General features: G+C 39.5%; 1 protein-coding gene across 2 annotated transcripts in view; it reads right to left on the bottom strand.

Moving 5' to 3' along the window:
• ELAVL4 (ELAV like RNA binding protein 4) overlaps positions 1–20,664 on the bottom strand; it is a 63,275-nt gene extending 42,611 nt beyond the window's left edge. For both annotated transcript variants that reach the window (XM_068406113.1, XM_068406114.1), the window contains exon 1: positions 20,548–20,664. In XM_068406113.1, the coding sequence (XP_068262214.1) occupies positions 20,548–20,664 (117 nt within the window). The remainder of the gene's footprint in view (positions 1–20,547) is intronic.
• Between the last annotated feature and the right edge of the window lie 3,033 nt (positions 20,665–23,697).

Here is a 23,697-nt window from a genome sequence, read left to right as displayed (position 1 = left end):
TAGGTTATATCCTGACCCATTCTATTTTTATTTATTTATTTTTTAATTGAAATGCTTCAGTGTTTAATGCCTCATTTAGGAAATAACTCTCTTTTATCAATGGAAATAAGCTTTGAATCACCATTATTTTTCATTATCAAGCCCAGGAATAGCTACTTGGCTTAACAATTTTTAAATAAAAAGAAGCCTTGCCACACTGTGCTTAACAGAAAGGCCTTAAACCACACAGCAGAATAATTTTGAAAATAAACTCCAGAAAAATAGTAACTTCTCAAAAGAAATGAGCACATCCAACCCAGAATCCCCCTGCCAATTTTACCAGCACCAAGCACTGCTGACATCCCCTGTCAAGCTGCACCAACCCCATACACTCCTCCTTCAGGGCTTTCCCTTTTACCCGGTATCAGCCATACTTCCTTTTTTCAACCTGATTTCATACATGTATTTATTCACACAGCAGCTTCAGATGCTGCTAAATCTGTGTGGCTCGGGATTCCCGCTGGAAGATCATCCTTTGATCTCTGCATCCCTGTAACCCCACAGCAAACACCTACAGCAACCCTGAGCTTTGCTAACAGCCTGCTGCAGGGTCGGGGTTTTGCACCCCAAGGCTCACGCACTTCAGCTGAGCACAGTGTGCTCATATATGCTGTATCTGCACTAACTTGATTGAAATTGGGGGGAAAAGATTCCAGTTCTGACAATAAGACATAGTCAGAAGACAAGTGAAGCAGCTGATATGGTTAACTGCAGCTTTCTGTGTGTATTCACACCATCTGACCATATCCTTTCCAACATAAAAACCTGCAAGGGTAAACTGCAATTTTAGGGACTGACCCTGCCCTTCCAAAGCCAACAGGAACACCACACCACTGGTTCCAGTTACAGCAGAAGCAGGACTCTGAGGAAGGTCCATCACCTATTATTAGCCACAGACACTAAAGCTATCTATAGATCCCCACGATAAACAATAACCCTGGATCTTCTAAAATCTGTGAAAGGAAACAAAATTCGAAGCTGGCTGGTGTCCTACTTATGCATTTTGCAAACTCTTTTTAGTTACATTTTCAGCACGCTTATCTTCCACATCTAGCAAATAAACAGAATTCAACTCAGATATTTAACACATTCAGAACATTAAGAGTAAGCAGCTCTGTAAAAATCTGTTCTTGAACAAGTAGATTTCCTCATATAATACTTCATCAAAATATCTTGGCATGAACTAATATTGCACCAGGTGCCAGATTTTCTTCCTAGTTACGCACTCAACTCTAATTAGGTTTTCCTGATTTTTCAATAGTAGAAAAGAAAATCAAGGCACTTATTTGCCCTTCAAATTATTGCAAAGTCGTAGGTTACTGAAAATCAATTTGCTATATAAAAAAAAGAGATAATGGATAGAAAAAAAAGCTGAAGAATTATTAAAAAAGTTTCTGATATAGTATTTCAGATATAATTTTTTTACTGCATAATTTTCAGTCTCCATTTACAGAGAGATTTCTGCACAAAAGCAGTTTTGTACCAGAGCTTGCATTCAAAGTTCTTACGGGCACACAGAAGTAATACTTGTTTTAGATGTACAGACGGATTCACATCATTAGTAAAAACTTACTTTTTTGTTACCATTAATAATGTAAGTCCCAGCTCTCCTTTCCAAACACTCTGCCCTCTCCCCTGCATGTCTGAAGCTCAAATCCACTGTTAAGAGTTCAGTCTACATGCACTGGGATGTTTATTGTTGATGACTGTTTTTAACATGAAGTTGTTGATCCCACATCAGACAGCACATTACATAACAGTAACATTATTTATTCAAAGAACAGATTTCAACGTGCCATTCGCTTTTTTTTTTTTCTATCCACAATACTAAGATCTAGACTTTTAATTCAATACCTGTATCACAACATGAACATTTCTGAAATAGATGCTCTAGTTTCCTGGGCACACAGTTAACTTTCATTATGTTTTAATTACTGGTAATATTTTTTAAAAAAACCCTTCAAGTAGGCTGTAATTCAATTCTACAAAAATATCAGAGGAGGCTGTAACCCTGCCTTTAACTCATCAAGGGCTTATTTGGATACGTGCAGAATAAATGTGGAAAATCCAACAGTGACTTAACCCCAACATTAAATTTTTTAAACAAAATATGCTCTTATCCCTTGCAGATTAGTATTACATCTCTATACATGCCATTTAAAATTAGCAACATCTTTATGCTTTTGTAGACCTTCTCTGACCCAATTTAGGCAGCTACTACTGGTCTTGAAATATTACAGTGCAAACATCATGTGTGATGACATTCACATGCTACTGGTATAAAGAGGCATTTTGTTTTGGAGGGGTTTTTTTGGCAACAACTTGCCAGACTCCCAATACTGCAACATCATGTTCTATATACAGGATAACAGTATCTTTGAAGAAAAATAAATTGCAGTTACTGTTGATAGACATGGATAATTTAGCCACTAATAATTTGCATATTCTATATCTTTATAACCTTGAAAAAAATACTACTTGTGACAGAATTTCAAGACTTCAATTTTATAAGTTAAAGGCAACCCATATTTCAAATTCTGGATGTGTTTCATCAGACTACTGCTTTTAAAAATGACTTCTTGGTGCACTACTTTTCTCAGTATGGTAATGTATCAGCAAAGTACGAGGTATTTTAGTTTGACAGATTTCACAAAGAAATGCTCTGCTGCTCAGGAAGACAGCATAAGCTTTGCCAATGTTTTGCAAAACACTGCTTACCAAAAGGCTTGGTGTAACTCCTCCTACGAAATATCAGCAACAAATATCCATTATAGTAACTCCTACATTACAAATGATGTGACAGAAGTATTTCCGAAACATTTTCATTTTTTTTTTACAATTCATTCAATTAATTTCAATTTATTCCTGCTGAAATATTAGCTCCAACAATAATGCAGAGAATACCTGTATCTATAAACACAACTATTACAATGCTTAAACAAGCTAAAGTAACTGACATTAATCTTCAGTTATTACAGTAAGTATGTGACATCCATCTACCATTACAAAGCACAGTTAATGAATCATTTAGAAAACTACCCACAGACTAAGACAGGCTTATCTCCCTATTGCATGCATAAACAATAGCCAATGGCTCAATAAATGTAAATATACGTGCTTTATACATACAAAATTTGTTCTCAGCAGTCTAAAAGAAGGTCTGCATGTTGAACTGAAAGACTGTCACATACGTACACTGAAAGGAGCTTGTGTTCAGCAAATAATTTCTTCAGCGCCCACTCTTGTTATCTGAATTACGTACACTCCACTGCCTATATTCCACAATAAACAGAAATTAATTTGAAATGTATGGAAAGATTCTTAATTGTTTCTATTTAAGTATTATTTATAGGCACTGAATAGAGTGTTTTTAAACACACCACAAGCAATCTTTTCCTAAGAAATCAAAATCTGAAAAAAAAAAATCTTAAAACTATGGAGAATTCATACAGACAGATCCATTTCGAGGACTCAGAAGTCAAAGCAGTTATCTATGAATACTGAACTGTTCACAGCACCTAAATGCCAAGAAAAATGATCATGGTAAATTATACCTCATAAAGAATTCATGAGGTCTAGTTTTATATTATTTCTAAGTGTTCATTAATGAACAAACTCAGAACATTCTCCCATAAAAAAGAATTTAGATAAATAATGCAAAGCTCTTACTTTATCTAAAAAAGCTCTTTAATTAGCATTACAAGTTGTTTGCTTTTACAAGTGAAAACAAATGGTGCCATGGCAGAGGTCCCATAGCCATCTCCTGAACAAGGATGACAAAAGGAAAAACAAACAAAACCTCCCAAAGAAAATAAACGTAGATTCACAAAGGTTTTCCTTCTATAATGAGAAACAGGCTTTAGCTCCCACCACACCTGCTCTTTTGAATGGAAGGCAGCACAGCACAAGTCTCTGTCCCACAAGAACTTTTCTGCAGGTGAGAAAAGCCCAATTCAGAGGAGCTGCCTGCCTGACCCACCCACAGCCCTCCCATCTGCTCATCTGCACATGAATAGCCACGCCAAAGCCAGAAGCTTGGTCCGTAGGTATGGAGTGAACATACAAATATTTCTGAGACCAGGTCCCTCAGCCCTGGACCAGCACTGCATGCCCCCACCCCACCTTCTGATGCAGCCACTGCTACTCACTTCAGGGGGGGTTAAACACATCTCTACTTTTTTTCCAAATGAGGCACTGGATTGGAAAGTCTTCAGGACAGATCATGTCTTCTTCCCATAGCAGCGTTAAAAAACCCCAGTGACTAAGTATTCATTGTTTAAAAACCACAACTCCAGCCACAGCAAGAGGTAGGTGCACGCGAACCTCATGTACATGTTATGTGGGCTTCTTTCTAAAGTGACCTTAGGAGAGGCAAATGATGCTCTGGGTGCAGCTCCTGTACAGATTCTCTTCTCTGTAGCACAACTGTCAAATTTCACTGTCAATTACATTTTTATTAAAGCTTATGTACTGCACAACTAGACTTTGCTATTATTTACCTAATAAATATATCATGAACATGAAATAAAGGAGGAAAATGAAGCTTTTGAGTAAATCTGCCTGGAGGCAAATCCAATATCCCAGAAACAAATCATTATCTTACCCTCCATATTTTGACATGCTCTCCACTGATACCCACTCTTACGTGCTCCATCTTTACCTTCCTTCGACTAAAAGTCATATTTAATATTTTAAATACAGATATAGCTGAAAGTCTCAGCTCAGAAAACTAGCAGTCTCTGGCTCCCATGGCAGGGATATAGTCTTCTTAAATCTTGATTTCAGAGTGCGCTGCACTGAGGTTGAACTGGCGTTCAAGCATTTTCAGCAAGTTCACATTTATGGGTGCCACAATAATTGTACAGAGCACATAACTGATCCAAATGGAGAAGACAACAATTGCATTCATTCTAAGAGGCAAGCTTCAGTCGAAATAAAGGAGAAAATTATTTTCTTTAATAGCTAAATTTATCCTGATCTAGTCCATTATAAGCTTTTGGGTGAATATGCTAAAACAAAATATTCTGTCCCCAATCTGCAGCAAAATGAATGCAAAGCTTATTGGCAATATTACTTGTTATCACAGCAGTGCCTGAAGGGTATAACTGGTACCAGCACCAAGTTGTGCTAGATGCTGTACAAATGGGTCGTAAGGGCAGGCACTGCTGCTGTACGAACAGTGACAAAAAATAGAAAGGCAAAACCTGTTATTTTTATTCCAAGTTTTGCAGAAGGGAAAAATCAAACCAGAGGAAAGTATCTAGGCAAACTGCTGAAGTTACACAGTAAGCTGTGACAGCTCCATAACGCAACACCATATCCTCAAACCTCACCCAGTGATAAGGTCACCACTCCTAACAACTTCTTCAAAAAGCAAAGCAGCATAATGATGCACCAAATTGCATTTTTTCTTTTGAGAGTTTCAGATAAATATGTTTTCTGTTCCCACAAAGTAAGGACTCTGCAGTTTTGCATTTGATTTCATGGACAAAAGGGGATGAGTTGGGAAAAAAAGGAGACACCAAAATAAGTCACAACCCTTCCAATGCCAGTAACTACTAACGTATCAGTAGAGGAAACCACTCTCAGAACTACGTGTCCAATAACCACACACAAGATAGGAACAAAGGCATCGTGTCACATACTTCATATGGCCTCTTACTCTTCCTGCAGGTACTCTGGGGATGAGAAACTGGAGGAGAACTACAATTACCATACATACAGCTCAGCACTCCCCAAAGCCCAGAGGACTGGGGAGTAGATGCATGGTCAAGCACTCCATGTGCATTGATTTCTGGAAAGCATGGCAGAAGTGCTGCACTGCACATTTGTAAGGACAAAAACATTCTTCCAGAAGCAGAATATTTTTATAGCTCTATCATATGTATTATCTCAACTCACAGTATTTGAGGGTTTTTATGAACTTCTACTGTGCTTCATTTTCAATCCCTGTTTCCAGCTTCTTCAGCTCTTGCAATGACTACAGAGAAACTATGCGTGTTTGAAACCTCAGAAGTGTTTGGCTCTCTTCTTCAGTGTTCTCCAAACATCTTCTGGAAGTCTACAACAAAAATGCTCAACAGCACTAATGAAATAGTAAGTGGGGAAAGATAGTATAATAGGTGATGGTCACAGAAGTTTCCTACTAACCCTGTATCGGTGCCATTCTTTTCACTAAGACAAACTGACTTCTAGAAAGCCAGCCAGCTATCCCCTTCTTTATTTAGACTGGTTTCACCAGAATTCGCTTGTAATAATTTCTGCCATTAGATGCAATTTACATATGAAGACATGGGAGAATACAGCCTTGATTTCACAGCATTCAAACACAGCTCTGGAACACAGCTTTGGAGAAAGCCATCATCAAAGGCACGCAGAGAGGAAAATGGATGCATGCCCAGTCTATTAGATGGGTTACACAATTAGCTCAGGTTAAAAACCCCTACAACCCCTTGTCCCACACACCACGGACCTTAACAAAGGCCGGCAGCAGGGAGGTGTCCTACTTCTGTGCTGGGACACCGCCATCAATGGCTCCTGCCCACCCACGTCCCCAGGGGTCACCAGACGCCTCTGCTCAAAGGTCCGTAGAGTTTTTTAAAGCCGAACCAAAGCCAACGCAGTCAGGCTCTGCCTTCTGAGGGAACATCTATTTTGTCTTCACTCACTCTTCTGCTTCTGCCAAATTCGTACCAGGCAACTCTGTACCTAAAATTTTACAAGGGCTTTATTTTATCTATTTCATCATTCTGGATTGCTCCTTATTCCCTCTAGGCTTTTCATCTGGATCTACTACTTGTTCTTTCAAGATGCGTATGAAGGCCAAAGGAGTCTGAAAAAACAATCTCAACAATAAGATGAGATCTTTCTTTGATTGATGTTCCAAATCAAAATTCGATGAAAACATTCTCTTTCTCCATGGATTGCATTTTATTAGGCAGATACCACAAAGGCAAGAGGTCTCCCAGTGACTGCCTTGTCCCTCTTGAAATAAGAGATGATGACTAACAAAAAACCATATTTAAAATCTGTGCTAGCAGGGTGATAAAAAAAGAAACACCACCAAAAACTAAGTATATGAGGCAAGCCCTGAAAGACTGGAGAGGGTTTCTCATAAGGCTGGCTACTAGATAATAATAATGCTACACGAGCATGGTAGAGATGAACATCTAAGGCAGATCCTCAGTCTAAAGGACATACAGCCCAAAAATACACCAAAATGAAAGCCAAGGAAATTGAGAAAGTATTTTTATATTTTTGGTTACTTTCTGAATTTTATTTTTAGCTCAGAGTTTTGTTTTCTGATCACAGAATCACACAGAATCACAGAATGTTAGGGATTGGAAGGGACCTCGAAAGATCACCTAGTCCAATCCCCCTGCCGGAGCAGGGATCACTACCTACTTGTTTAGTTTACTGACTATATTACTGAGCTATACATTACTAATCTATAGCTGAATTATATTACTGACTTGGGAATATGTATGTTGCACCATGTACCGACGCACAGATTCCCACAGGTAGGTACATGTTCATGTAAGAAGCAGACAACTGCAAGTCTTCAGCGGCTGTAGACCTGTCACAATTCCATTTTGTTTTTTTCTTTAAGAAAATAATCTTGAATCATTTGCAAACAAAGAGTTTAGACAGTGAATGCTGTACTACAAGCCATACTGAAACCTAAAAACGTCTACTTACCAGAAAGCAAAGCAAAGCAAGGACAGAGCAGGCTCTCTGTGAAGCCTAGGAACATCCAACCCCCCACTGCTGTTATTTCTACAGAAGTTCTAGAAACAAAAGCTCAATTTTCCAAAGCCCTTAAGCGATTTAAGATTCATTAATGCTCACTGCAATAGGATTTCAGCTCCTAAGCTGTAAGTTGCTCTTCCGAAAATGTTACCCATGCATTTTTCATGCAAAGACAAGCTTATATTAGGCAGGAATGGATGGCTTAGCAAAACACACGCCACAACCAAGATATTTTAAGGTTCTGTCCTCAACAGGACCTTAATGAAGACACACTGGTAAATGCAATTAGGAAATACTAATCAACATGTGTACATCTCAACTGCTGGCAACATCATCTCTATGGATACTGCTGCTTGCAGGTCTAAAAGATGGAAATTACGGTGTTCAGCTAACTCCAATCTTGAGGTCTGTCTCCACCATTAGAGATGTTAGCTTACTGCAAAGTAACAGCATATTTCTCTCAAAACTGAACTGGATTAGTAGCAAAGAAGAAATTCACAGCTTTTCTACAATTCACCTGTAAGCCTACAGCCCTGTACCACACTAATATTGCTTAGGGAAATAATCTTTTCCTGAAATACAAGCATTCTTCCTTCTGTAACATACCCATGGTAGACGAAGTTACAATGAATTACTCCAAAGTAATATGGCCATCACCATCTTAAAGGTCATGAACAGATAATAAAAGTTGAAGACCTGAGAAACTTCTGGTGGAAAAGTGATCAGAAATGATCACCTAGTATGGAGAGGCAGCTGTTTACTCTGATGGTCTCACAAAAGAAATATCTACACAATGGCTTAAACAAAAGTAAGTTTTAGTATACTGAATGGAACAAATATCTCAATAACTCTTCCTTAAATTCAAACGATCTCATACATGAAAGCATGCTAAGCTCAAAGACCCATTACCGTAGAATAATATATTATTAATCAACAAAGGACAAATTACCAGGTACATATGCATGTATCTGTCAACAGGTCAGGCTAAAAGATCCTAACAGCTTATTCTGGACAAACTCTATTAATCTCTGTACTAAGGGAAACATGCCACAGGCCAAATCAACCACCCTCCTTATTCCAATTACTAAGATGCCTCCTAAAATTTCAAATGAGATCATATTCAAATTCACCAAATTCTTATTCAAATAAATGAACATATCCTGAACACCAAAAATTAAAAATCCTTCAAAACTCCTCTAAAAAAACCAAACAGACCTGATGGATTAACATCGGCCCCTGCTCAGATACAGGGCCTTGCAGACAGGGTGGGACCCAGGCCATCCCGGCTGTCCTGACTCAAACCCCACACATTACACTTTGCTTAGATGTCAATAGGCAACCAGAAAAATGGCAGCATTATTAAAGATTACTAGATAGAAATGTCCTAACAGCCTAAATACATAAGAACAGCTTACTTGAGTATTAAAAAAGCCAAAATAACCAAGTTACTGTCCTTTCTCTGTTGGCTACCTTTCCCTTACAACCTCAGCAGTCATAAGCAGATTCTTTAAACTTAGACCTGGATCCACTCCATCCGTGCGTGTCACCTCAGAGAAGCAGAACTTGGTGACAGAAGTGACACTGTGTCATTACTAAAACTAATATCACCTAAGCATCCCTGATTGGTGGGGCATTCAGCCTAGGTGTCCTGGTCCAGCCTGGTGTTGAAATGCTGGAGGAGAACACGGCTCCTGCAGCAGCTGCAATGGCTACATATGGCTGCAAAGCTTCTTGATGACCACAAAGAACATCACACAAACAACGTTCATTTCTGCATATAGCAAAGACTTACAACGGAAATTAAACTCAACAACTTCTACCCCAGTGAGCATCTACATTTGTGAACACTTCTTCCAGTAGTTCGGTAACAACAAGCACAGACAATAAAAAAAGGATTCCAAAAATATACTACTCTTTTTTCCCTGGATTAGTGTGTCTACAGTTAAATATAAACTGTGCTCTATAAATTATCAAGCACAATGTCAAATTCTGAAGCGCATTCCGGAATCTCTCAGAGAGCACACGAAATACAGAATGATAATTTTGTCCTGGCCCAGTTAGTCTAAAGAACAATATGCTACTGTGCTAGATCAGGGAGTTAGTTCCCATCAATGGTCACACTCAAAATGGCCATGGACACCACCATAGTTGCACACTGAATTTTTCAGGACCCTCTGCATCAAAGAGATTAATTCGCTGAACAGCTGCTCTCACAGGAACGGGATCAACAGCAACATTGACACAGTATAGCTGGCACACACATACTAGAAAGAATTTTCAGCATTCATGCTTTCTGCTAAAAATCAACTTCCCCCTACTCATCTACTGCCAGTAACTTCATTTGGAACAAAGATATACAGGGAACAGTATTAGAACTATTTTTATTTAAGGAGCATTTGTTTACATGCATTATTACTTCTACGGTGTTGTGATTGTGCCTTCTGCCCTACAGAAATAACAGGATGAGTCTTTGCCCACAAGTTCTTCTGCACATCGTAAAGCAAAAAGTCACTGACCACCATCTGAAGATCAAGGATGACCAGCAGAAGATGAACGCAAGTACAGCAATTAACAGCCACATTTATAAACTGTTCAATCAAGTAAAAAAGCCAAAGAGCCCCAAATATCTCTGATCCCAAATGCAGAACGCATTAACATTTCACCACAGTATAGTGACTAAAACATGGGTTGTCTCATGCTATTGAGTCGTGAATTTTATGTTATCTAACATAAAATTGCTGATGGTATGGGAGTCTACATGTCAACTGAGCAGGACTGAGAAAAGGCATGGCCTCCTCCCCAGATCAGCATCTGGCTCAGTAAAAAGGTTCATTAGTATTTTGCCCATGCAGTTTACCACAACCCTCTCAAACAAGAACTACTATAGGCAGGTTGACTTCCCCACACCTTAAGCACACAATAGACATCAAGAGTTTAAATTAATCCACATATTAAAAAAAAAAACCAATGTGAAATCTTCTGAGGATGTTTAGTCTGGCAATAATAATTCTCAAAGTCACTACTATCAGTTTCGCTTTTAACAGCAGTAGAGAAACATGGACTTCTGGCAACTGCCCTGATGTGTACCGGGAGGGACAAAGGAACAGAGTTGGTTCCTGGGATTCCATGTCCTTGCTAGACAATTAGGCATAACATAGTCAGATCTACCCTAAAGTATAAATTGTATCATTGTCTTTGCTAGTTTTCCAGTACACAATAATGAAAAATTAGTAAGGGAAGGAAAAATAAGAAGGACAAGCTTTCTCCACCCCTCACATCCCTACAAAAGCTTTTCAACAGCATCCAACCTGGGAGCAAACACTTCCCAGTGCTCAGAAAAACAATCAGCTACTCCAAACGAGCACGCATGCAATCACAGGCCAACACACAGGGCCCACACACAGTGCGGTTACCTGCTCCAGCAGCAATCTTTTGGTCTCTACATGGAGGGTCAGATGGGACGTTCTCACCAAATGTCCCTCAGGAAGCGAAAACCAGAGTGAGCTGTCTGGTTTTCCACGCACGGCTTAGTGAATGCACCCGGGTACGCAATGGAGCGGCTGGATCTGAAGGACTTACGCTACTGGAAGTGCTCCAGAGGCATCAGTGCCCTCTGCCAACACCGAAAATCACTTACGTGGACAGAGACGCATTAGGCATGGAACCTTCTTGAAGCACCGTGAATGCTAGAACTACCTCCCCACCACAGCCATTTGCATCTGTTTTGAAACAAACATACATTATCATATCGCCTTTACCTCCAAGACTTTAGGATGCTCAAAAGCTAAATACACTACCACCCCGATTCTGAAAAGTACTGGTGCCTGGCTCCAGACTGGGAAAAAACCAACTGTAACATAGAAGAGCTTTTATAGCAATAAAAGAGTTTAATATTAAAATAATAGAATAGAGGAAACTAAGTATTTGAGGTGGGTTTTTTTTGTTTTGTATTTTTTTTTGTTTTTTGTTTTGTTTTGTTAGAGTTCAAGGATATACAATTTCCCATCACAACAGCATTGCTGATGCAATTGCGCGTGCCTTAGCAACAAAGGCATACTACAGAATTTTATATACATCTTGACTCTAAATATCATCAAAGCCAGGCTTGTATTCTACTGTGCAACTAAACCATTTCCAGAAAGGATGCACACAGGTTTAGCTATCCTTTTTTAATTAATTTTTTTCTTAATATTTTGTCTTTTCATCCTGTTTAATTAAGGATTCCTAACTGGTTCACAGCATTTCCCGACTTTTACAGATTTTCTTCCTCATTGAGGTGAATGTCCTCACAAGACGCAATCAAGGGTAGAACAATAGGTAAGGCAGACTCTCAGCTTCCTCCCTACTTTTTGGGGCCCTAAAGAAGCAATAATGCATTAGAAGCTCCAAAACAGTCAGGGAAAGCATGGATTATCATTACAGAAAATAAAGATAACCTAACACTGGTACTACTGAGCTAATTCTTAACAAAGCAATGTAAATGCTACAAATAAGACAATGTTAGGTAGCTGCAAAAATTAATTCCATTCTTATAATCTCATCTGAAAGTACTTCATTTCTAACACTTCTGTTCCAATGCTATTGCAAACTGTCTGAATACTTAAATAAGTAAACAACAAACAAAAGGTCTCATCTTCAGTGCCCCAAGCTATCATCCGAAACTGGTTATAATTAAAGGTGTGAACAACAAAGTAAGTAACAAACCTGCAAAGTCAAGGTTCTGAGAAATTAATGGGCATCACACCACTGCACCAGTTCAGATTTATCACTCATTATCTCCCCGACTAGCACAGTGCTGTTTCACGTATCTGTGCCTCCTTCTCTTCCCTCCAAGCCTTTCCTGCCTTTTCTAGATGGCTAATTTTAGACAATTACTGCCTCTGACACATTGAGACCTTTTCTCCCTTCTTTCTTCTTCTTGCTGTAAAGCCAGCGACCTCCAAAAGCCCCCTGCACCTAAAATATTACAGTATTTTAGAAAGTAAAGATTGATCATTTGCTGGGAAAAAGCAAGCAAACAGCCTTTGAATATCTGTTTCTCTAACATCTTCACTTTACATTACCTCAAATGGTTGAACGTACTCAAATGCAAAGGCTAAGGCGAGGCACAGGTCCCCATTAAACACTGATTTTTATTACGATTAATCTGTTGTACTTGTTGAACTGAAACATTACCCTCTTCTTTGCAAAATTCTTCAGAAAATTAAAAACGTGCCTTCCTTTTGAAGTTACTTGGAAGTCCTACGCTGCTGGTGACTGGACATTTACACAAACAATTGGAAAGTGTTACATTAAACGAACACCCTTTCCCTTCTCATACAAATCCCAGCATCTTCCTTAACATCTATTCAAATAAGAAGGGAAGATACACATGCATGAACACACACGGAAATACATGCACACCCATCTCTTGCTCCATCCTACTCAAAGAAAAAGAGAAAGAGCAAGAGAGGGAGAGAAGTGCAATGGGGGAGGGTGACTTTCCATCAGATCAGCAAATTTTGCACAATCTGGCCTATCCTTTAGCGAGGTACCATGCTTTTCAGCATCGCCTCACTTGCAAAAGGACCGTTTGCACCCACTTCTCCCCCAAAACCCCAATGACATTGAAAAAAATACTGCATTGCAGTATTTGCCCGTGCATCGGACTGTATCCAGTCAGCTGTCCCACAGACAAGCAAATGTACATTTTAGTGTGTCCAAGCATGTAAATGGGTTGTCTTCGTGGAGACAGATTGCCAAACCAGACAAGTGGATTTGTCAAGTTACCTGCATCTCTCCCTCTCGCTATAATATCCTCTGCCACTGCCCATTTCTTGCCTGGGGTGTTTGCTGAAATTATTTTGAAAGTGCAAGTTCCCAAAGAAAACAACAAATTCCCCTGCCAGAATACGGGACGCAATCATACTTTTATTTCTTTTGAAAAGCCTTGGGGTGCAGAGTGGCTCTAGGTTATGTACCAATGGTATGACAATTACACACAGAAAATAACCTGCATTTAATTAGTACACTCCCAGCATACCAAGTAGGAAGGCTGAGAAAAAAAAACCCACAACACTGTAACCTAGAAGATATTATTTCAAAAAAATTAATACATTAAATATATGTAAGATTAACGTAACTGGATTTTCTTTCACTAGAGTCACAATATTTAACAGGACCAAATAAAGATGATGAAGACTATTCCAAACCCATTCAAATAGGATTTTTAAATATACCCCTTCTAGCTCATTGTAACCATCCTTTGTCACAACAGCTCGGGCTCACTTTGAGAGAGCTCAAAAAGGTAAAATTAATAAAGAGGAAGAAAGCAAAGGAGGCAACCAAGCCAGTCAACAGTGGAGAGGCATCCCTGTATCTAACATAGGAACTCGATTAGTAGAGTACACAGGGACAGGATTTTAAACTCATGGCTGGTATTCACCTTGCATCAATATCCAATTGTAAAATTTCACCCTTTCTGACTAGTAGTTCACCAAGAAATTTTTTTTAAAAATTGTCATCCCTAAAGACAACTACGTTTTCTCCACCTTTTTATCTGAACAGAAAGGTTTTAACATTTTAATCTTTATTATCTGTAGCAGTCTGAATTAAATTTCAACAACTTAATAGCTGTTTTTCTATATGAGGATCTACAATGCAATCTTTTATATGCAAAAAGAAAATGTCACTATGTACATGCAGACTATTCATTAATATAATCTTAAAACAAAGAAAAGAGGAAGATCGGGGCAGAACACGTGCGCCATAAAACAAGGATTACATTATTTTTAAATCTTTGTAGAAACACCAAATTGAACAGAAAATGAAAATGTAACTACTAGCTGATGACTCTTAAAACAAACAATGCAGCTGTGTATAATAAAAGGCACCCTTATTTATTGTCATGACTAAGTTAACAGATTTAGAACACAGTATCTCTGTTTTGGACAGAAGAAAAATTATTTTACTCTCACGTACAACTACAATGCATGTCAGAATACATCTCTGCACATGCACAGACTGTAAAATACAGAATTTTACACATACGCACACACCCTCAAGATTTTTCCCCCCTCTACATTGTAAAGCAGTGCAGTTTTCAGAGGGCCATTCAATTACTTCTTCACAGAAAGGATTGCAGCAGAAGTGATACTTAAAACAAAGCAAATTAAAAGGGGGATTTAATTTCTTTTTATTCATATTTAAACTAAGCACTACCATTCCTGCTTGAATTTGCATTCAATGTAACCCTGCACCAGAGAAAGGAAGAAAGTAAAAATATCTGAAAAGCTGAAGACAGAAAGAAAGGCGTGTTCTATATTCTTGCTTTGCTTCTCTTGTGCCTCCTGATGTGTGACAGACGAGCATTTTCTGGGAAACCACATTTTTATATCTTTTACGCTACTGTCTATCACTTACTAGTCTACTTCACTTTAACATTTCTAGCACCAATAGCCTTGTTTAAAGATGCACTTCTGCTATTTCCCATTATTGTTTGCCGCTACAATAAGAGACCATCACAATTAGCAAAATATTCAGCCGCAGTTTAAAAAGTAAAGTTGCCACAAGGAGCCTGACACTGGAAGTGGGTATGGCTCCAGCAGATATAACAGACTGTGGCTAAAGGTGGGGCTGGAGATGAAGAGGAGAATATTCCCATTATTTTTGTAAATTCTGCTCAGCACATAAACCCTAGGATATGATGAACTCCCCTGAACTGATTATTCTGCCATATAACCATCTGATTTTGTAAAAATACCAATATCACTTAACACAAAATCACTGCTTAGGGTAAATTCATTCTACCTACTGTTCTCACAGGGACATTTGCTGGAAAATTCTAAGAAATGATTTGCAGAAGCTATCAGCTGTGGGAGTTCACTATTATACCTCTGTCAACTTCATTCAATATAATTTACATTTTTTTATACTGCCTCACAGGATTCCTTGCAATTTTTTGCACGTACAATTTCACAGCAGGGAGGGGGAAGGGGAAAAAAAAAAAGGAAAGATAACCCTCTTTTGCAGAGGAGAAAGAACAGATGCTTAAAACCAGATTTCCAGAAATCACTGTAAGCCTGAGCCAGAAATGTAATTAACACCTATTTATAAAGAATAATTAAAGTTGTGACTGCCACAAAGAACAGCAGAGATAATCGAGGTAGCCCCTGGTTTTTTTTTTTTTAGATTTTTTTTTTTTTTTTACACTGTTTGCAGTATTCCCACATGATTGCCACCTGCTCCCCCACTCAGCTTCCCCTATGCTCGTTTCCCCGGCAACCTTTCATTGGCTTTTCCTCCCAGCTATCGCTTTCAGTTCGGCTGCTCAGTCTAATCTTATTTGTTTTACACCCATCAAAACAAGCAGCTAGACAAAGACAATCCTGTAAGAATGGGAAAAGACCGTCGCTTTGTTTCCCCCCGCTTATAATAAATATCCGCGGCAAAAGTCTGCAAAACGTTAAATTAAGGGGAAAAAGGGGGTGTGTTGGGGGGGGCACCCACACCCCCGCAGCCCGTGGGGCTGGCAGGAGGGCCGGGTATTGTGCAGGTTGGTCCCAGCCCCCACAGCCCGGGTCGCCCCGCTCGGCACAGCCCGACATCCCCGGCAGTGGGGTTTGATCATGCCATTTTGCACAATCTGTAAAGGAAAGCACAAAAGAGGAGGACGAGACGAACGCATCCAAGCTCCTCTGCCAGGAGAATATAGTCTAAAAATAGAAATACTATTTTTCACATAAATGGCTTTGACTTCTCCCGGCATTTAAAAAAGCACGAAACAACACGGCTCTCCTCCCCCAGCCCCCACCCCGACACAAAACCCACACACCCTTCCATCCACCCATCCATCCATCCATCCATCCTCTACAGCACCGGCTCCATAGGAAATGCAATACCTGAATTCTAGAGGCGATTATTAGCTTTGGATTTAAGGCTGGTGTAATACAAATGGAGATTAAAAGGCATCATCGGCTGCCTGATCCGCCAGGCACATGCGGTACAATGACACCGTGACTGTCAGCAGAGACCATCCTCGCTCAACTGAAATGCAACGTTCAATGGAAATGCCGTGAAGTGCCATCACAGAGACGTTAAATAGATATATAGATATACATACACACACACAGGCAGACATATCCCGCACAAAAAATAAACAAGGCTCTCTAATTTTATTTTATGACTCACAATCTGCCGCCCCGAACAAAAGAAATCCGCGAGGCACGCGAGAAGCGAGACAAAACCCCACGAGCAGGCTCTCCCCGTTCACTTACCATTTTCAAGCCATTCCACTCCATCTGTGATCACAAAGATGGACCCTTACAGCCCCTCACAGAGTCAAAAGCAAAAAGAGCGTTATGTAAAAGCTGACATTCCTTCTTACAGCGCTGCTGACCAACGATGCAACAAAATCGACATATACTAGGCGCTGCAACACATACAAGCCTCCTCCTCTTTTTATGAGGTCATGACAGGAAACTCTTTGAAATACAATATGCAGCATTTACTGAAGCTCATATAAATCACCCTCTTTTAAAATTACCATACCTATTGCGCAGTCCACCAAAAGAAAATTACCAATCTCGAGGCTTTTTTTTTCCCACCACCACCACCCGCCCCCCCCTCCCCCCCCCCCAGGATTTTGATCTGCATTTGTATCTCCAAAATGTCAATGTGGAAATTAACTCCCCCCCCCCCATCACCACTTAAAAAAAAGCCTCCTCTTCCTTTTGCATTTCAGTTAGCCACATACCAGCCTTGCATTAGAAATGAGCTTTTTTCCTTTATTCTGAGAGAAATCGCAATTACCTTAAAATGACAAAGTACATCCTTTATTAAAGGATACGCACACATTAAATATGAAAGAGAGAGAGCGAGAGAGGGGGGGAGAGAGAGAGAGAAAGGGAGAGGTGGGGGGGGAGAGGGAGAGATCATGTACAAACAAATCAGTAGCAGAGAACTAAATTCATGTGAAAACACAGACTGAGAACGATGCAGATTCGGGGAAAATCTGTATGTTAGCTTCTATATCTACCTCTACATAAACCCGGCTACGATCAGATTTTAAATCTACTAATACCTACCATAACCATTCTTATTGGCAAATATTGGGTCTTGAAAGCCTTCAACTCTTCTACAGATTTGCTAAGGTCTCAGGGAATTATTTTTATTATTTTTTTTTTAAAAAAAATCCACAAAGCACAGTGCTAGACGTTTGTGCAGCGAGAATAATAATAATAATAGTAATAAATATTATATATATATATATTTTTTTTTTTTTTTGTCGGGCTGGGGTCGGGTGCGGCGGTCCCGGAGCGGCGGCCCCCGGCGGCGGGCGGAGCGGCGCCGAGCCCTGCTGGCACTGGCTGCCGGCGGCGCCCCGTTACACCCATTTATGGGCCCATCTGTCAGCGGCGGGCGCGCGCCCATTGGCCGCCGCCGCGCGGGGAGGCGGGGCGGCATCAGGTGCTATTGAAATTAGCCGCTGCCAGATTGACAATGTTAATGATTCCGTGACCTCTGCAACAACAAGAGAGCAGATTTCTGAACTGCTGCTTGTGGCTAGTAATTAAGGCCCGGTTGAAGAAACAACACGCATCCCTCTATTTTTTTTTTTTTTAATATATATATATTTTTTTTTAACCTCTTCCCACCCCACCGGCGCAGGAGCCCTCGGCCGCGGCGATGTCACACCTCGGCCATGCCTCAGTGCCTACATCTTCTTACCTCCCGCACGCCCGGCTCCCCAGGTCCGGCGTATTTTAACTACCTTATCTTTTTCGACAGTTGCTTTCCGGAGAAATGCATATTTAATGATCTGCCTCTAGGCTTAAAGGCACAACAAAAGCACTTCGACGTGCGTTTAAAGCTGCATTTCTTTTCAGGTACTATTGATTTTAATAATCAACCCATCTCTCCTTCCTTCGGCCCTGTGAGGTTTTTTTTTTTTAAATACATATTTTTAGAAGTGGATTTGATATTGCTGCCACTTGACGCTGTCTAAGGCACAGCAGACACCTATCTATCAGAGCGCTCCCCCCAAACGACAGTAGTATTTCAGAATTATTTCACCACCTCGCTTCATTATTCTTCAGCTCTACAGGAAATAAAACAACAGCAAACTTTGGGCATTTAAAAGATTTTTTTTTTTTCCCCCAGCCTTAGAGGGGAATGTGCTTAACTTAACAATGCACACTCATTAATCCTCCGCTCACTGCCACTGACAAACTAACAAAACTTCACTTCCAAACAGCAATATTTTACCCTCTTCCAACCACAGCAAGTGTATTAAAAATCCTCACAAGTTCGGAAGCATTCACTCCTTTCTCTTAGTTGTTTTCCTGAAGCACATTTTGGCCAAAGTAACATCCTGTAATTGCAACTAACCTTGATTTTGCGTTCAACTCAACTAAAGCGACCAAGCGTTACTCTATTAACATACGTAGGAATCGTTTAATTTTACCATTCACACATTCATTTCAACAACCAAATACATTTTTTTTTTTTTTTTTTAAAAAATTCAGTATCATTGCAAGCGTTTTTAAATGTAAGAGCTAAAAACGGAGAAAGCTAGGGTGGGCCATGTTATAAGCTCACTTAGCTCTTTTCTGGAGAAAGAAAACCTGGCTACAAACCACCAAACCCATTTTCAAAAATATGTAATCAGAAAATCACTGTTCTAGAAGTTTTATTTTTTTTTTTTAAGTATAAATATGCCCTCCGAACTGCTAAGCTCCGAACTGACACTCTGTACCATTTTACATTTCTTTAAGCCACAGACATGCTCAAACACACACACACAGACTAAACACACCAATAAAACATACAAAATATAGTAAGCTTTTAAAATCTAGCTACAAACAGACCAAGCAAGGAGAAAAATTGCATTTAAAAGACATCACACAATCTATTTGTGGAATGAGCACTGAATTCAATTAAAATATGAACAATGTAAAAGGCTGCAGAGGATTTCTCTCACCATGCATCTTTTTGAGCACATTTGTAGCTTGGTAAAAACTAGTAAAGATTAAACTAGCTCATAAGATAGATTTCTTAACTCAAATATTTAAGTGACCTGTTAGACTGAACACACAGGCATCAAAATGCTACAGACCTAGTATATTACCATACATTCTTGTGCAAATATACATCGAATATTAAAGTTAGATTTGTAATGCAAATTTTTACTTAAGGTCTCTTCAGGGGTTAATAACACTGAAGAAGGCATCCAGAAATTATTTTTAAGTCTTTTCAACTTCGGCTTACTTTGTTACCATAAATTCGTTATGCACATCAAAAGGTTCAGCCATTTTTCTGAAACAATAATTGCACGCTGCTCCTCTGAAAAACTAGCCATCTTATCCGTCTATAAACCAGGTACTCTGCACACCGACCGCTTTCCCAAAAAGCGCCCCACACACGCAGCCTTTCCAAGGAACACCAAAACAAACGCTCAAACGTCCTCAGAGGCCTCCCTCTGTTAAAGACAAAGGCAGAATCCTATTGTTGAAAAAGTCAACCTTATTCCCGTGTTTCCAACAGTACCATTTCTCTTTCAGGGTAAGGGACTGACCACCGCATCACGGTTGTGACATTTGTAAAGCATCACATTCTCAATACAGCCTCTCCAGCATCAGCCAGCAAGCCCCTGAGCAAAGCATTATTTTTAATGCAATCTTCCATCCCCACAAAAAGAAACTTGTCTTAAAACAGCTAATCCAATATCAAAATGAAATCACAGGGTTGTTTCCCAGCCCCCCCCCCCCTCCCTCTCCTTACCATAAATGAGCAGTTTCTTGACTCATTAATGACAGTTTCCCTTAAAAGAAGTGATCTCATATCACTGAGCCCCTCTCCACCACGCATACATCCCAAAGGTTGCGGGTATCTTAGCATCAGTAGCCGCTAGCAAGCTCTCTCATACAGAGCCCAGATGGACTATACCAGAAGCCAATTCAGCGTTAATAACTACCTACTCTGTGCAGTTTAGAAGCCTTACGTGGCATAATGTCCTAGGCAACAGCAGCCGATTGAAACCGCAAATAAAAGACAACCCAATTCTCCAAAAGCATCAAAAGGAAAAAAATAAATTGAAGAACGATTTTTTTTTCCAAATCTCTTACTTTCATAAGATTAAACTGAATCCTTCACAAACATATGAAAAAGGAGAAAAAACAGATGCTGCCCAGAAAAAGTGACAAAATATTACCTCATTATTTAACAAAGCAGCATTAAGCGTCCTGCTGATTTCAAACATCTTGCCACAGATTTTGGTTAAGAGAAAGAATCCTTTGCAAGCCCTCTGTCTGCAAAGGGTTCTTCAATTTTCTTGCGCACAACAGAATAGTCAATATGTTATTTCCCTAGAGTTCGCACATTAAAACATCTAGTCAGTGAGCTGAATTTTCCCCTTATCACACTGTAGACTCCTGTTATATGTACTGCTCTCTTTTGCAAGATTAGCCTGCCCCAAACATGGCTGTTGTTTAAACTATTCTTTAAAGTAACAGTTCACTCCATAACCACCAGGTGGGCAGCGTACACAGATTCAAGTAACCATCTTAAAAGATTTTTCTTGGAATAGCTGCTGGTTGTGATACACAGCATAAATCCCCCCTACACTTATCAAGCAGGAGGAAAAAAAAAAAAATAAATATTTTGCACTGTTTTATGCCCCTTCCTCCCCAGAGGCAAGCCCACACACAAAATCCCTAAAATCACTTAACTTTTACCATCGGATTTTTTTTTTCCCCCCAAAGGTACCCTAAAATTTATACAGGAGGATTTCATTCAGCAAAAATGAACTAAATGATAAAATCCAATCAGTTCTGAGAACGAAGTGTAATTAAAAGGGAAAGCACGCCCATAGAAATGGTCTGTACTGCAGAAGAAACAGAATTTGCATTAAGTTCAGCACAACGGTGTTCTTTCACGGAAAGAAAATTCAGCGTGTAAATAATTCACATGTGGGTAGAGTCTGTTAGAAAACACGAACTATACCTTGAAGCAAATTTGAAGACAACTTGATAAGATACTGCTATGACGTACTTTGGCTTAAATTCATTTACGAAACCACTGTTGCACGCACCAGAGCACAAGACTGACGTACACGGAAAGGATCCAGTTTTCAACAGCACCCAAGTCTCCCAAGTTATCAAACTGTCCACATTCCTACATGTCTGCAAGCTATTCAATTTTTTTTTTGCGCTTTTGTTTAAGGTCAAATACCTCAAGAAATACTTCGGTTACTATAAAAAAATATGAATTCACTCAACACTCTACAGCAACACCCAGAGGCTTGAATGAGATTGGGATCCTTGTGTCAGGTGCTGTACAAACACATTTGAAAAGTCATTTTGTAGGGAAGGATTTACAAACAACATTTACAAGACTGAAGCACCAAACAGAGGTGTGAGAAAGAACAATAAACAAAGAGCATCACAAAGTGTCTTTGCCAGCTGGGATGAATCGCTGGAGAACTAAGGCATCTCTGGCAACTACCCGTGCTAAGGCAGAACCCAAAAGGTGATTTACAGAGGTTAAAGAATAAATGCATTCTATGGACAAGGGCTTCTTCAGATTTATCACCTACAAAGTGCCATCACCTAACTCTTTCCTTTACAGCAATCCTTGCTGAGTAAGTATATGCAGAGTAGTGATTTTCTTTGTTGGCCTTTAACTAATACTAAAGTGATGCAGTAATGACTTAACCTTCTTGAATATGTATTGAGTTTCAAGTCATCCCTTTTTATATGAGCAGAAAGGTTATTTGCATTGATTTCTGTTTGCATGAAATAAGCTTATTTTCTCATTCACCATATGCCTTGAACACTAATTACAAGTGTCACTTCTAATGTAAAAACGTAATCATTTAGTAAATAAGTATCCTTGGCTTTTTGGTCTTTGTGATAATCTATTTAAGGACTTTTTATTTCCAGGTAACTTCAGTGCTTTGACTACCACACACTCCTGTGATTTAAAGAGAAGTGTTTTATAAATATACTTTCTTTTTTACAAATAAAAAGAAAAAATCTACTAGTACACCTTTAAGGACCCACACTCCTCTTACCCCGAGGCAAATCCATCCAATCAATATGAAACCATTCACATGCCACCATCTGCCAAGCTGTAGAGCAATGTGGCTGGAACAGACCTCTTATAAAGCAGCAGTGGTCTCATTTTCAGTCTGTTGGGGAAGCACCAGAGCTCTCCTGTGCAAGGACACAAAACTCCCAACTCAGACCCTCTCACAACAGTTTCTCCATGCATTGCTGCAGAACTCCTGTAATTTTGCTGCTTGAGTTTTCACGCTAATCATCAAAGCAAGAGGGAGGAGAAAATGATCAGTAACAGTCCTATTTCACCGCAGTACAAAATAAAGAACTCCGTTTAATTCTATCCTAATATGATTATAGCAAACCATTTAAATGCTGCTGCCTGCGAACTACAACCTGGCATTTTCCATCACCTCATTTTCCACTCTTCCGGAGGACTAAACATTTATGCCTAGAACTGTGTTATTCTTTTCCAAAACATTCCTATCATAAAGTTAATATTTAATTCTGATCAAAGAGTATTTTGTTGTTTGACAGATGGGAGGGTGCAGGTGGATGAGGAACAAAGGAGCAAAGGAGATGCATGCAAGAGGAAGAGATGGATTTGAACTACAAAATGATTTAATAGAAGACGATGGGCTGGGAAAGGGCACTACACAATGCAAGCACTAGGGTTTGCCCTATGCAGTAATTCAAGAGCCTGTGTGGAAACAGTCTCCAGTTGAAGATACCACATCAACACTATCTTTAACAACACTGAGCTCACACATAGCATTTTCATCAGCAGATCTCAATTTTTTAAAATACCCACCATCACCTATACCACTGGCAAATTCACTGCCTGACTACCTAAAAGAGCAAAAGAAGAAAAAGG

This window comes from Nyctibius grandis, chromosome 8 (genome assembly GCF_013368605.1).
Source record: "Nyctibius grandis isolate bNycGra1 chromosome 8, bNycGra1.pri, whole genome shotgun sequence".
In the NCBI taxonomy this organism is placed as follows: domain Eukaryota; kingdom Metazoa; phylum Chordata; class Aves; order Nyctibiiformes; family Nyctibiidae; genus Nyctibius; species Nyctibius grandis.
This window is presented reverse-complemented; position numbering and strand designations above follow the sequence as displayed.